Consider the following 15,837-nt stretch of genomic DNA (forward strand, 5'->3'; position numbering starts at 1 on the left):
TGGAAAGATATATTTACAAGAATGCAAACACTGAATTGATAGAGTTGTTTTTAGCTTCAATCTATGCCAGTAGTTGTGCTTACAGCACAACTATAGACATACAGTAAAATGAGCAAACAAAACCTGACAAAAAAAGTATCAAGCAGGATTGAAAATAGATAAATTTTATGTTTTTGGGTTGTTTTTGTTTTTTTAAGTCTCAGAGGTACATCAATGAAAATGTGCTATGATTTTGTATGCCATGCACTGCAGAGGCGTGATTTTTCACACCTACGTGCATCTGAACATTAGTTTCCCTTTGAACAGCTTTGAAACTCTACCTGATCAAATCTGTGCTGAAGACGTGGCCACAGAGTTCAGGGAAAGCCATATCAATGAATCAGTGGTATGACAGGACGTATTCCTGAGAAAAACAATGGTGCAAAGATGAATTGGATTAAACAGATGGAACAACAGATTGCTAGAAGAATGAGCGGATCAGTGGAATATTCTAGTGCATTGTTTAAGTGGTAGGAACGTTTCTAAACCAATGTTTGTGTTGTATACTTATCATTTTGTTATCCTGTAAGTTTTTTTTAGGGGTATGAATATTATTAAAATAATCAAGTGAAAGCAGAAGAAGGCAAATCCATCAACAACAGCATGTAAATTTGAACACAGAATAATCCTGTTGCACTAGCAGAAGACAAAGCTACTGTGCATGTGGTGGGTGAGGGGTGTAGGCTGTCTAAAGAGCTGGCACTGGATATGAGATAATGTTTTACATAATTTGCCGGGGGCAGCAGACATTATGGGAAGTCTTTTACAGGAACTCACACTAAGGAAAATGCAAAACATGCACCACTGATAGTCAGGTTCTGACAACTAAAGTCAATAAAGAAAAAAATATGAGGCCCTCAAAGTTGTAAGTAATAAATTAAAAGCATAATCAATCCAAAATACTCATATGCTTTAAATCGTTTCACATTTTGCTATGTTACAACTGCTAACTTCAATTTATATTATTTGGATTTTATGTCATAGGTTAATACAAAGTGGTCCATATCTAAAAGGAAAATTACTTGTGATTTTTAAAATTACAAAACAAAACAAAAAAGTGCAGTGTGTATTTGTATACTGCCCCCTTACTCTGGAATACCAAAATAAAATTCAGCACAACCAACTCAAACGTCACATAGTTTACAGAGTACCTGTGTCGAATTTAATCTCAGCGTAAACACAGCTGTTCTGTGAAGACCTTACCAGGTAAGTCAGTAATAAAACTGTGGAGGAGATTAAAGCAGGGTTAGTTATAACACAATGTCCTAAACCTTGACATTCAAAAGGAGCAATGTCTATCATCCAACAACTGAAAGTGTATGATACTACTGCAAACCTACCAGGAATGAGCTGCCCACCTAAATCGACAGGCTGAGCTAGGGGAGTGTAGCCATGGTAACCCTGGAGGAGCTGCAGAGATCAACAGCTCAGGTGGGATAATCTGTGGGCAGAACAACTCTTGGTCATTGGCACAACACATTAGATCTTTATTAAAACAGTGGCAAGAAGGAAGCATTATGAAGTACTTTTGCAGTTTGCTACAGGCCATGTCAGGACCACATCAAACATGTGGAAGAAGTTGATCTCTTTAATTAAGACCTAAATTCATCCATCCTCACTACAAAACATGATGGTGACAGTATCATGCTGTGGGGAAGCTATTCTCCACTAGGGACAGAGAAGCTGGTTTATGTGGGATAAATACAAAAAAAAAAAAAAAAACTACCCACCACAGTTTTTAGATTTTTCTAGTACAAATTTGAATAGTGCACTTTCCTTTTATTTCCTGTTTTTGAACTACGTTGTCTTGGTCTGTCATCAAAAATCCCAATAAAATAAACTGGAGTTTGTGGTAATAACTTGACAAAATGAGAAAACGTTGAAGGGTTATATATACTTTTGGAAGGCACTGTAAATAATTAAAGCTATGAGATTAGTATACATTATGTGTTTGCAATATATTATTTACTAGATAACTAAAAGATATTGTAGATTATGTAAGCTGTTGAGCACTTATAAACATTTAATATATGCCTTTCTTAACAGTTATCTGGCAGCAAATGTATCTTCTTAACCACATAGCCATACAAAATCACATTGACCAGCTGTTTGACTTGGGATAAGCCTTTCCTCAGTGCCCAGCTTCACATAAACATATGAGTAGGAAGAGTCTGTGGCATACCCACAACTAACAACGCACATGGTTTGCTGTCCCAGCTCTGGATTTGAAAGCTTTATGGGACGATACCTTGGGGTCCAAGAGCTGTCATTAAAATCATTCAAATGAGCTAACCTGTGCACACAAGGCTTTGCAAAGTGGTCGGCCATCACAATGCCTGCCATCAACCTGTCCAATCGTGCCCATGCAAATGTCCCAGGCTAAACAGTCAATGAGTCTCAGCACTTCCTGTTTGACCTACTATAGGCAAATTTGCATAGCCTTGTTCCCTTCTCTCAATTTGGTTTCAGATAACAAGGTGCAGTTTGAAAATATTACCCTCGAGGAAAAGGTAGTGTTTTATAAATTTTAAGATTTGTGCAAATTAACAGCCGAATTCATAAAAGCAGAACTAAAATTGGTTAAAAGTGGGATATACCAAATTTTATTGACTTTATATGTGAAGAATGTGGTATTGTGATCTCGCATAGCCGCTATATAATTAGGAATTTGAATGGAATAGAAATACCACCTCCTCGAGGCATTGGTGGTAAAACATGTGCACACGGGTGTGTATTGAAGCCTAGAAGTGATCGCATCCAGGCAACAGTGACGCATTACATCATGAATCTGTGATGATAATCACTGGAAATAAAAAGTTGACTCAAACCTTTGTGCAAATGTTCAATGTCTGGATTTGTAAACACATTTTTATCTCCTCATTTGTAAGTAATAACTTGTGAGTGTAGTGTAATAATTTGTCTGCTTGGATTATAAGTACATTGTATGTTGCATCCAAAAGTGAAACTTTCTATCCATGGCAACATGTACAAGCGCATGTGTGTACCTCATGTGAGTCCTCTATTATAATCGCCTATCCTGGAACAATAGGCTGTTCTGGGGTGATGATAATTACAAGTGACCAGGATAATACGGTCGCGTATGGAGGAACTAATACAATGAGAAGACACATTTATACAAACAAGCCATTAAGCCCCCTTCTTCCTGCAATGAATGCGTGAGTAAGGACAGTCTTCACAAATGGAACATGTACAATTTAAGCAAAACAAAAATAATCAGATCACAAAACGAGTCTGCAGTCGCTGGAAAAAGAAACTAAATTACAAGTTACACAAGATCATTATTTTCTTACTCATTCTCCACAGAAAGCGGCTGAAAAACAGGCTCAACTTGCTCCATATTGAGATATGGATCATTTGCATTATTCGAGAAAGAACTCAAAAGGAAACTTTAGGAACAGCTCATAAAGACACCAAAGCTATGAATTACACGAGCAATAAATTTCCACAAATAGTTTTAGTGCCACTGGATTTCTTTAACTTTGTTTGTATAGGCGGGTTTTGTCGCGGGATGATAAGACAAGGTTTTGTTGCAGGTTTTATCACAGGAAAACATCTGCAACACTAGCGGGGGCACTCCGCCGAACAGGTGGCTCAACGCTGGAAGTAATCTAACTTCATCTTTCTTGAGTGCAAACCTATTCTTGTTGGCCCAAACACATCACTTTCCTTCTTTATTTTGAAGGAAAAGGAAGAAGCAATTTAATTTACTGAAAAAAAGCTTATCGCGGACGATGAGGCAGAGAGCGCTTGAGACAAGGCTGAAGTGTAGCGAGGCGTGAGCACTTCAGTAACACTTTGTAAATGTTAAAAATATCTTCAGTTCTTGCATTAGTATTGAAGAGTAAGCACAGGATATGTTTGTGAATATATTTATTTACAAATAAAGCCTTGAAATGTTTTAAAATAACACATTTTGATTACTAATATGTTTTTTACAGTGTCGAAGAAAATAGTCGGACTGCAAGTGAAGTATCGTATCATGGACATGCGCAGTCGAACGCGAGAGCTGGGAGCGCCAAATTAACCGGGATGCTAAGGGGAGGGAGGAGCCCCCCTGCGAGTCCGCAGCAGTTTAAATTAATGTCAGCCTGCCTGCTCGCAAGGAGAACAAACACTGCACTGATAGTGAAAGTACACGCTCGGCGCAACCTGCTGCAAGCCGCTGGCTAAACTTTACCATGACTCGGCGGCCGAAAAACAGGTAAAAAGCAGATAAACTACTCCAACCTCTCGTTTCTACTCGTATTCCTCTTGATTTTTTTTTGCAAGTTATTGTTTTCCTCCACTTAAAGCTGCTATTTCTGTGAGAAACCACAGCGTTTAAAGCGGCGTCTTTTTGTGCCTCGCTCATATGTTTTTTTTTTTTTTTTTTTTTTATATATAGCTAATTATCTCAGCATTTTTGTGCGGTGTGTGTGAGAGCTTTTTTTTTTTGGCATTTGTTGATGGTGAGCTTGTCGCGCTCGCGCCAATGACAGGTGGTGGTGGTCATCTGGCATGTGCGCTCCTCACTGCTGTCAGTGACACGCACACATGCACGCTCTCGCGTTAACGCCACGCTGTGAGCGAGACGGTGCGTGGACACCGGTGGAGCTGACGCTGAATGATCACACTTTATTAAAACAGCGTGTTGGTCAATATTTAAACGTAGAAGCTGTTTCAGATGTTGTATTTGATTCACAAAAGTTTTTAAGGAGTCATTTTAAGCGCCTCACGGTGTGCTGACCAATGCCCAGCGGCTTCACGCTGTCTGTCGTTATTCACTCTGTAGATTACATGAGTATCTATGAAGACGACTTTTCTAAACCCGGTTTGATTAAGTTTGCAAGTGTTTCGCAGCATCTATGAAAGCGAGGAGCGCACTCTGCTATTTTGGAAACTGCGTTTTCACAGCGTCCTCTGCAGTACCTGCGCTATTTTTTTTCCTTATTAGCCAGTTTTTGAGAACAGAGAACTTAAAATAAATTGTATTGATTAGTTGTATACAGTTTCCCCATCTATTTCTGCCAATTAGCGTGCTTTAAGCGGGCATATGGATAGCTTTTGCTCTGTTTTTCATGGTTCTCAGTGCTGTTTTTGGTCGGTTTTAATATATTGATGTGAATGCTGACTAGTCTTATTATAATAGAATTGTAAGGATCAAATGACAGATCATTCCCGAATCACATAGAATAATATTTTCCTATAAACACTCTAGTCAGCTCTTTTATATTATTTGTCAACTTGCAATATTGTGCAATGCTTTTTGGGTGAAACAGAAACTTTAATGTTATTTTGCTTCAAACTAAAAATTATAAAAATGTAGTTAAGTCTTTAGAGTTAGATTTGTGTACTTCTCAACAATGTAATCACAGTTCATCATAGTCACACCTTTTACCTAATGAAAAAAAGGAGAACAAGGGAGATAATGCACAATAAATACCCCTCACATACACACACACTGTGGGATGTCTGTTCACCTGTTGCTCCCTTGCAAGCACCCTACCTGACTTCCACGTTAACAGTGTTCAACAATCTGATTGGTTAACCAGTTCCTTGTGTTTGTGTGTGTGTGAATGTGTGTATATGCATGCATTTGAGGTTGTGATGTACAATGCCATTGCAGGTCTCAACATGCCGGGGTCACAAAATGATGATCACATGTGCCAATCCCAGTATCTGTGGAAACCAAAAACACTGGAACCTGTTCATCCTTCTCCTCCCTCCCTTCTACTTGCTGTTCTTCCCTCTTTCTTTTTTCTTTCCTTGTGAGTGTCTAGGCTCAAAGCCAGCACCCAAACCTTCAAGAATGACTGGTTCTCTGTTTTTGCCACCTGATGAGTACAGACTGGTTTTTAAAAAAATATATATTTTTATTAACTCTCCAAGCAGATGATTAAAGAGTGGCATGTTCTATTTTCCACATTGTTATCTAAAATCTTACTACAATGTTTTTCACGCTGATTAAAACAACGTTTTAAAACAAATGCGTCTGTTTTTGTGTGTGCATTCACAGTGTTTACAGTAGCGAGGAAGATGAAGAGGAGACAGATGTGTACGAACATGACTATGACGGGACTCTTGCCAAAGTAGGAAAACGCCACCTTGGAAAAACGCGCTGGACTCGTGAAGAGGTACGTAAATAAAAAAGTCCAAAAAGTTTAAAATCTTTTCTTTCTATTGCAGTGACAATCATATTTTGCCTTATTCAGGATGAGAAGCTGAAGAAACTGGTTGAACTTCACGGATCAGAAGATTGGAAACTAATTGCGAGTCTATTAACTGTGAGTTATAGTTCGGGGGTGGGGGAGGGGGGGAGGAGGGGTATGTGCAGGTAATACACTCAAAAAAAACATATAATTAAAAAGGGTCAGCATGGGTTTGCCAGCTGTAGTTTTAAAACACGACGATCCTATTAGTATTGATGGGTGGTGTTCCTTTAGTTTCCACACCATGGCTGTCTGTGGTTTTTTTTCAGGACTACATTTTTCCAAACAGTCAGTAAGTGGGGAAAAATTATTCACCTACCCTGGTAGCAGTGCAACAAGTGGGGGAGGGGCATTGCTGCATTACTCTATACTGAACACATCCAAGGAAAACTCCAGTCATCTCAGTTATCTCATTAAAAGGACTTTAAGCCATTTTGTGGAAAGTTTGAGTAATTTTAAAGTGCATATTGGTAACCAACCATTGCCTACAACGAAGTCATTATTTTTCTTTAACACTTTGCTTGATTTGATTTACATGTGCAAAGTACCCCTATTGCAACAGCAAAATGACTTTTTTTCCCTCTCCAAACCTTCCAGAATCGTACAGATGTGCAGTGCCAACACCGGTGGCAGAAGGTTCTCAACCCAGAACTCATTAAAGGGCCCTGGACCAAAGAAGAGGACCAGAGGGTAAGAAAATTCAGCATTTTATGAGCACCACAAAGCATTAAGTCTGTTTGAAGTAACAGTTTTACTCACAGGAAACAGGCTGTAAGAATCAAAAACAATTACTTTATGTTCCTGAGTGATTAAAGTAACTACTCTGCAGCAATTCAGCCATCTGCTGTTGCACATTTTGAAGGTTACACAACATATAACTTGGTTAATCTCAGCCAGTGGAGTATATGGATTAAGCTAATTCAAATCAGTAGTATTTCCACCCACACGATGCCACTGTAATGATTAGCAGAGTGGCTTACATTGCACTGGAAAATCCCTGCCTGTTCACCAGCAGGTGTTCCCAGTCACCCCCATTAGTTAAATAGAAAACCGAATTATGGGCAAATTTAAAAAAGTTAAAGTAATTTCTCTTTTTGTGTGTGTTCTCTTCCTCCCTCTGCCATCATATTTTTATACACCTTAACTTCTCCCTCTGCTCCCTGTAATTACTCCATCCTTCCCCTTTCTCCATGTCCAACCCTTACTGCTGACTTCCTTTTCACTCTGTTCCTCCTCCTCCTTTTATTGGCTTTGCACTTTTTTTTTTCTCGCTCTCTCCCTCAAACACAAAACGTGGCAGGTGATCGAGCTGGTCCAGAAGTACGGAGCCAAGCGCTGGTCAGTGATCGCCAAGCACCTGAAGGGACGCATCGGCAAGCAGTGCCGCGAGCGCTGGCACAACCACCTGAACCCAGAAGTCAAGAAGACCTCGTGGACCGAGGAGGAGGACAGGATCATCTACCAGGCACACGAGAAGCTGGGAAATCGTTGGGCAGAAATCGCCAAGCTACTCCCTGGCAGGTGAGGCGGAGAACGAAGAAGGCTTTGGGGGAGCAGGAGGAAAAGGAGAAGCTGGATGAATCACAGAGCCTTTGCTGGTTAGCTGCGCAATGCTGCGGTTAGGAAGCTGAAAGAGAGGACACTCAAGAAGGGAAAGCAAAATGACAATTAGACACTGAGTGTAGGGCCGGTTGGTTTTTAATGAAAAAAATTTGTAGAGAATATCAACAGATAGAGAGATAGCTCTAAGATTATTGTAATTGTTGTGTTCTGATAACCTTATCAACTGCATGCATGGGTCTGTGTGTTTGACTGAGACTTTCTTTATCTGTGTTGGCCTGCATGTGTCTTGTGTTGATAAGTTTCTCAAGCAGCGCTTATGGACCTCAGTAGTTCATGGGTGTGCTTTTAAAACAAATATCTTTCATTTAATACATGTTTTCCCTGCAACTTACAGGACTGACAACGCCATAAAGAACCACTGGAACTCCACCATGAGGCGAAAGGTTGAACAAGAGGGTTACCTTCAGAGCACGTCGAAGACCAGCAGCTCCTCACTGTCCATGAACCACGGCTACATCAAGACTACCAATCACGTCATGAGCTTCCCCCACCACTCACCGAGCCACGCACAGCTGCCTCCTGTGACCTACAACTACATATCTGAAACACACAGAGTTAGTGGGCTTTACACTGAAATTTAAGACTATTGTGGCAAATATAAAACAATAAAACTTCTGACATCCTGAGATAAAATAATTTCTACGGTAATGTTTTTTATTTTTTTATTCAACAGCTGCCCTTCCCAATGGCTGTGCATTTAAATATCCTGAACATTCCTCAGCACGGGACTGCTGCTATACAAGTAAGGACTTTGAGCAACTCATAATAATCATTTTCAATATTCCCTTAAAGCAAAAACAATATGTAGTCAGTCACATGATGGTTATTTATCCATTAGGTTCCTTTGTTTTGTTTAGACATACTTAGGAAAAGTTACAGAGAGAGCCACGAGTAAGATGTGATTGACATTATCCTCAGAAATTAGGTTAGATGGTCTTTTTAATACAAATAATGAAAGTATGCGGTTTTCCTACTTAAGCTTATTGAAGCACGCCATACCTGAGGGACTAATTGTACTACTGTAGCTCTGCTGTTTTAGAAAAAAACTTGCAAGTAGGCCTGAGTTTGTGTAAGATTCTCACACTACAATAACCTGGAGTAAAACTATGCCGTTTTATATGAAAATAAAAAATAAAAATACGTGATCTCTGAATACGTTTTAACGTCTAATTTATTTAAATGAGTAAAGACACAATAATACCTACTTAAAACAGATTGCCTCAATAATAGACATGGGGTACGTTCTATATGAGTATCCATGTTTTCCGCCTTTGGATATTTTTCCAAACAGCCGTAAAGTGTAGGAGCCTTCTTTCAGCCAGCCAACCGGCAGTGCCGAGCATGAGGTAGGTAAGAGGGAGCGTTTCTAGTCTATGTTTCAAACAGCCAGAGGAAACATAGGTCATTCCGCAACTTTTTTAGGCATCTCATTAAAAGACCTTTTAAGCGGTAAAATTTTAGTGGCCATGAAAGTTTTTGAGAACCAACCAATGCCTATGTGCAAGTCCTCCTGCAGTTCAGTTCAATTTAATTCAACTACCGGTAACTTAATTTCTAAAGCTATAGTTACATCAGATGTCATCCACATTTCAAGACAAACTGTTCCACTTTAATAGTATCAAATGATATAGAATCCAACTCAATCCAATTTTACTTCAAATCCATCCAATTCAGTCCAATACCAGGCAAACATTGAGTCCAATTTGATCCAATTGTACACAACCCTAGTTAAACTACAGGAAAATTAGGTCCTCTTTTTTTTTTTTTTTTTATATCCCAAAACAGTTCTATATTATCTAGCAATCTGGGAAATATGCATGAGTGGAATGGGCCAATACAGGAATGTGCTAATATTTTACTCCAATGATGTTCTTCTAGAGACACTATGGTGACGATGACCCTGAGAAAGAGCAGAGAGTGAAAGAGATCGAACGGCTGCTCATGGCGACAGAGAACGAACTGCAGATCCAGCCATCACTATCAGTAAGTAAAGACGTCTGTCTGGGTATGAAATTGTGACAGCACGATTTATGCGTGTGTATTTTTGACCCCGGCTTTAAGGACAGTGGTCGGACGTGTGTATTTGCGTGAATGATGAGGAGGAAACATCTGGGGGGTCTGTTTCTGCAGAAGTGATGAAACAGGACCTTATCACCATTTCTTTGCTGTGTGTGTGTGTGTGTGTGTGTGTGTGTGTGTGTGTGTGTGTGTGTGTGTGTGTGAGTCTGAGCCCTTGTGCAACTCTATTCTACTCAACACTTCTGTTGCTCTTTAATTTAAAGTTCCCTTTCTTCTTCTCTTTTTTTCTTATTTGTTAAGCATTTACACATTCTTTTCCAGGCTTTTCTACCCCTCATCACGTTTTCTTTTTCACCTCTCCAGATGAATCTGAGCTTTCCGGCTTGGGCAACCCAGAGCTCTTTGATCAGCAGCTCGGATGGTGCTGCAGCGTCTTTGTCTCACCTCCAGACTGCCGCACCGGCGCTGCCTCTCGACCAAAGCTGCCTACCTGAAGAAAGCGCCTCAGCAACACGAGCCAGCATCACCAGCAGCAGCCATCGCAGCAGCCCGACATTCACAAACATATTCCCAGACTTCATGGAATCTGTCATTGATTCTGTAAGTTTCTGCAATGCAATTAAAGAAGCATAAAACTGTTTCCATATAAATTGCATAGCCTTAAAATTAGCTGTATAGAGTTTCTCAGGCTTGGGTCTTGACCCATATTTTGCTGCCCTGTTTCCAGAACCTCCCCTTAGAGGGCGAGGCCGTCACCAGTCGTTTCTTGGATAGGAGTGTTCTGAAAACAGGCAGGCTCACCTGCTCAACTCCAAAGTCCTCACCAGTCAGAACTCTGCCCTTTTCTCCCTCGCAGGTAGTTAAAGTAGTTGAAAGTGATCAAAATCCATCCAATCACCAGTCCGTCTTCCCACAATATTGGCACAAATCATTTAGAACTAGTGATTCTCACCTTGATCCACCTTCAGTAGTGGCACCTCCTTTTTTTACATCATGATCTTCCAAATTTCCACCAGCCTGAAGCACTAACTGTTGAACGCCCTTGATTAACTCTTTTCCTCTCGTTTGTTTCAGTTTCTCAGCCAATCTATGAGTCCAGAACACTCCATTGACACTCTACAAATGAGCATGCCGGTGGACACCAAGCCTCTTATCGACCACTCCCTCCGACCTCAGAAAGAGAATGAAATGTAAGTTAGTTCAGTTTTCAACATTTTGAAATGCAGATTTGATTCTGCGTATCTTTTTAAACACGGTTTATGTCTGCCTTTTCAGGTTCCGAACTCCAAACATCCGTCGATCGCTCATGGAGTCGAGCCCTCGTACACCCACTCCTTTCAGATCAACTTTGGGCCTTCATGGGTCTCTCAAACTACATGTGAGGGGAAATAAAAAAATAACATTGCTTGAGTTTTAAATTTGTCACATTAACTACTCATACACAAAATGTTTTGAGCTAAAAGATTTATTGATATTCTTATTGCAGAGTACTACTTTGGAGCAGCAGATGGTTGAGTCTATCAAGCAGGAACCGATGGAGTGTGCCATTGAGCAACCTCCTCTAAAGAAGATAAAACAAGAGGTACTTTCCAAACAGCAAGATCATGTACACGCCTGCAGCAACAAAAACAACTTAAAGAGAAATGTAGGACTATCTGAAGGGTTTTCATGTGTACGTTGTGAGAACTTGTTGAAAGGTTATTTCCATTTTCTTTAATTACCTTCCATGCAAATAGTCTGAGCTGATTTGACGTTGGTAGGCATCTGTGATCAATACACATGTTTTGTGGTTGTATGGTCACGTGCGGTGTATGACATAGATGTGTTTGGGCTCTAAGGTGGAGTCCCCGTGCGAAAGGAGTCCCTGTATGCAGTGGGAGGGACAAGAACTCAACACACAGCTCTTCTCCCCCAACGCTTCCGCACAGGAAGTACCTTTAAGTCCACATGTGAGTTTACGACACTCAAACCTTCTGACTTTAATTATTCAAATGTTATTTCTAAAATCAAAGGAATTTTCAAACTTAATTGTTTTTCTTAACCTTTAATCAGGACCTACTTACCAGCTCATTACTAAGTGAGGATGGACACAAACCCTACCACCTCCCTCGCAGAGGCATAAACAGCCCACTACAGGTATGTACATAATATCAAGCTAATCTAGTACAAAAATGACACTTCATTAAATAAACAAGCAGTACTTTTATGTACAAAAACTGTTGAGCACTGCAACCATAAAACAGTGCGAATCAAGTCTACATTACTTGTTGCAACCTGAAAAATTAGATTTTACTTCTTCCTATTTGTTAAATGAATCAAAGCCAAAGAAAGTTGAACAAAAATGGACAAATGGGATAATCCTGTAATTCTAAGTTGGACAACAGAACCTGCGGCACATTTTGTCTCTTACCAATGTTCGGGTGTTCAGAATAATGACTCAGAATCTGTCGAAAGTGGCGTCAGAACGGCAGAGAAAAACGAAAATCGGCGTTGATCAGAAAAGTCCTAAAATATGTACATAATACACCACATAAAATATGTACATAATACACCACATAAAATATGTACATAATACACCACATAAAATATGTACATAATACACCACATAAAATATGTACATAATACACCACATAAAATATGTACATAATACACCACATAAAATATGTATATAATACACCACATAAAATATGTATATAATACACCACATAAAATATGTATATAATACACCACATAAAATATGTATATAATACACCACATAAAATATGTATATAATACACCTGTAAAGTTGCAATGATTTTTTTAAATGTGATTTATTCTTGCGAAATAAAGTGTACATAAAATCTTATTGATCAGTTTCTTCCAAACATATGAGCATGAAAATTAAAATAGAAAAAAGGAATGTGTCTGAAAACAAAACTATTCTAGCTTCATGGTAGCAGTGTACACGTATGTACTGGCACATTTTACACATACTGTACATAATAAATAAATAAATGGTGTGTGAGAATGTGAGCTTAAAAGATGCTGTTGCCTATCAATCAGGAATACTCATCAGTGCCAATTTATTTCCTTTCTACAGCAGCAGCAGCTCAGTTCTTGGGAACAAGCGACCTGCGGGAAGACAGAGGAACACATTCTGGCCTCTGAGCAGAACCACAAGTACATCAACACTTACCCCACGAGGACACTGGTGATGTAGACATTTGAGAGAGGGACAAAATAAACAGTCGGAGGGGGGCGGGGGCGCTGATCTGGAAACGTCAACACTCCCTGCGCTGGACTCAGCGTCGCAGGTTTTTTAAAATATTTGTTGTGGTACAACAGTTGGGAGAGGCTTTTACGCCATCGGTGTTTTTACACTCAAACTTGTTGGATTTCAACCAACCAAAGACTAAACACGTGCTTTTTCTTTTTTTTTTATCTTTAAGTTGAATTTGAGTTTCATTCATATATATGTGTATATATATATATATATGTATGTATATATATATATATATATATAAATGTCCATCCTTCCATGTTTGCTCTGTTTTTTTTTTGTTACTGTTGTATTATAAATGGGAAAAGGTGACTATATTTGCGTTGGGCTGTATTGTTGGTTCCGAATTTTGATATTAATATAAAGAACAAGTTAATTTATTTGTTTGTTTGTTCCTGTTTGTTTTTTATTTTTGTTCTGGATTATGAATATGTAATTGTTTTACAATCCACCAATTGAGCAGTGTTGTAATTTTAAGTATTTAAGCCCTGTTAGCATTATCATATATCCAAAGGCATAATACGGATTTCCAAACTGACCTCTGAATTTTATTCATTGAAATATTTCACTTTTTTTTTCTAAAGGGTGTATTGGTCAGCTGGAAATTTCAGGTGTTTGGTCATATAAACACTTAATAAGAACTGCTACGTCTGTTCTTATATCATGGTTCAAATCTGGCCAACTTTAGTATTAACTGGTTACCACATTGTGATCTTTACGTCACAGCAAATTAAGTTTTCATTTCAAATTTTCGACGCATTTCTGGCTTTTACATTTGGGACAAATGTATGGAAAAATGAATATCTTTATGGAAAGAGACAAAGAGAGACTACACTATGCATTTCACAATCTGAAATGAGCTTCACCGAGTAAGAGTAAAAACCAAGCTGCTCTTGACTTTCTGTAAAACGAAAGAATAAAACACTGATGTTTTTATATCCTACTACAAACAAAAGCCCTCTAGAAACTTTTGTATCAGTTAAAAATAAAACTCTTAATAGTTTTGTATTGTTTTTGTAAAGTGTACTTCATCAGCATTTTGTTTTCATACAGAGATTAAAGTAGCCATTGTCAAACACTTAACAGACATTTTTTATACTCTTATGCCTTTTTTGATACTAGCTTCGGACTTTTAAAAAAAAAAGCATTTATACATGCCAAGTTTTCATGTTTTTATACTTTTGTATACTGCCAAGCCAATAAAGTGTGCTGTTTTTATGAAATCTTTGTGTTATTGAGTGTTACTTGGGTGAACGCTTCAAGTTACATAGTAACGCTTATGATAAAAGAACAATACGATGAAGATAAAGTATTTCCATTTGTTCAAGTTGTAAAATATTGTAAAAGTTTATAATTGTCTAAAGTAATTTCTCTATAGCGAATGAATGATTCCAGATCTGGTGTTTCCAAAGTGCAACCTATCTGTAGTATTCAAATTTCTCTGAGCTTTGTAGTATTCAAATACTTTCTCCACCCCTCTTATGCTCATACGGTCTCGTCGATACAAAGGTTTTTTGTCATAAAACTGTGTAGTGCATATCATAAAATTTTTCTTCCTTCTGCTGCTCACTAAAAGGTTGGGCAGTTTATCAGGCAGTGAAGAAAATAGGCAAATGTTCTCAACCGTTGCCTCTTTTTTGTTTTTTTTAATAACGATAAAGGGACACTGCTTGTGTGCAAAAGCAAATGTTTTAGCACATTGTGGACTCCCTCAAACAGAGGCCGCTAACACATGCAAGCTGATCCTGAGAAATGTGAAAAGGTATAAAACACTATGAGCTCCACATTCAGTCTCTTGAGGGGACTGCTTTTCCTGTGAGGGCTTGCAACCTAAGGGGCCCTGACTCAGTCCTGTAGCTATATTTACACCCCTCCCCTCCGCACCCCCTCCAGCCATCTGCACCCCCACCTCGCCCCGAGCTACCACAGTGCCCTCAAATATAGATTCCTATCTTGAGTCAAACTCTCAGAGGGACACATAAACAGAAATGACATTCATCAAGACAGACACTTGTTGCAGGAACTGCGATATTTAAAGTGGGGACCAGAAGAAAAAGTTTTCATCATGACAACAATAATGCTTGTTGACAAATGAATCTTTTTATCTGGCGATGTGAATTGAACTTACTGTAAAAACGGTGTAAACAGGCAGACACAACAGAATACAGTGTCTTGCAAAAGTATTATTCCTTTGAACCTTTCCAAAATGTGTCACGTTACAATTTACAGTAATGTAAAAAATACAATGTGAGAAAAACAATTTGGTTATGAAAAACGATGCAGATTCTAAGAAATGAACAACTCTACAAAAATATTCTATAGACTGTTAAAACTGCTTTTGTATATTTGTGCAAAAACAGACTTTGTACAAAAATGTTTAAACCTGTGCAAAGAATAGCAGAAATGTTAATGGTTATTGGGTTTGTTGGGAGCAGTCTTACAGATGCTGGGAGGAATAACCTACGATAATGCTCCTTTCTGCATTTACGATGCAGCAGCCTGTCACTAAATGAGCTCTCCAGCGCCATGGATGGGATGGGAAACATTGGCCAAGAGTTTTTTTTGTTAGAGTTCTCCTTCCTCCCACCACCTGCACTGGGTTGAAGATCCACTATATTGCCAAAAGTATTCGCTCACCCATCTAAACAATTGAAAGCAGCTGTTCCAATCACTTCCATATCTACAGGT

At 38.9% G+C, this 15,837-nt stretch overlaps 1 protein-coding gene across 2 annotated transcripts; it reads left to right on the forward strand.

The window, feature by feature from the left end:
* Positions 1-4,027: 4,027 nt before the first annotated feature.
* myb (v-myb avian myeloblastosis viral oncogene homolog) lies at positions 4,028-14,372 on the forward strand. Of its 2 annotated transcripts, XM_047387257.1 has the most exons (16): positions 4,028-4,261; positions 6,056-6,173; positions 6,252-6,323; positions 6,846-6,938; positions 7,549-7,769; positions 8,206-8,425; positions 8,545-8,613; positions 9,750-9,854; positions 10,254-10,490; positions 10,618-10,746; positions 10,965-11,080; positions 11,166-11,268; positions 11,377-11,472; positions 11,729-11,839; positions 11,943-12,026; positions 12,970-14,372. In XM_047387257.1, exons 1-16 carry the CDS (start codon positions 4,239-4,241, stop codon positions 13,087-13,089), a joined length of 1,917 nt encoding a protein of 638 aa, XP_047243213.1. In that variant the 5' UTR covers positions 4,028-4,238; the 3' UTR covers positions 13,090-14,372. The 2 variants fall into 2 exon arrangements, with proteins under 2 accessions (XP_047243213.1, XP_047243214.1); XM_047387258.1 differs by lacking the exon at positions 10,618-10,746 and having other exon boundaries at positions 4,037-4,261.
* The last annotated feature ends 1,465 nt before the right edge of the window (positions 14,373-15,837 follow it).

The sequence above is a fragment of the Girardinichthys multiradiatus genome, chromosome 15 (genome assembly GCF_021462225.1).
Source record: "Girardinichthys multiradiatus isolate DD_20200921_A chromosome 15, DD_fGirMul_XY1, whole genome shotgun sequence".
Classification (NCBI taxonomy): Eukaryota; Metazoa; Chordata; class Actinopteri; order Cyprinodontiformes; family Goodeidae; genus Girardinichthys; species Girardinichthys multiradiatus.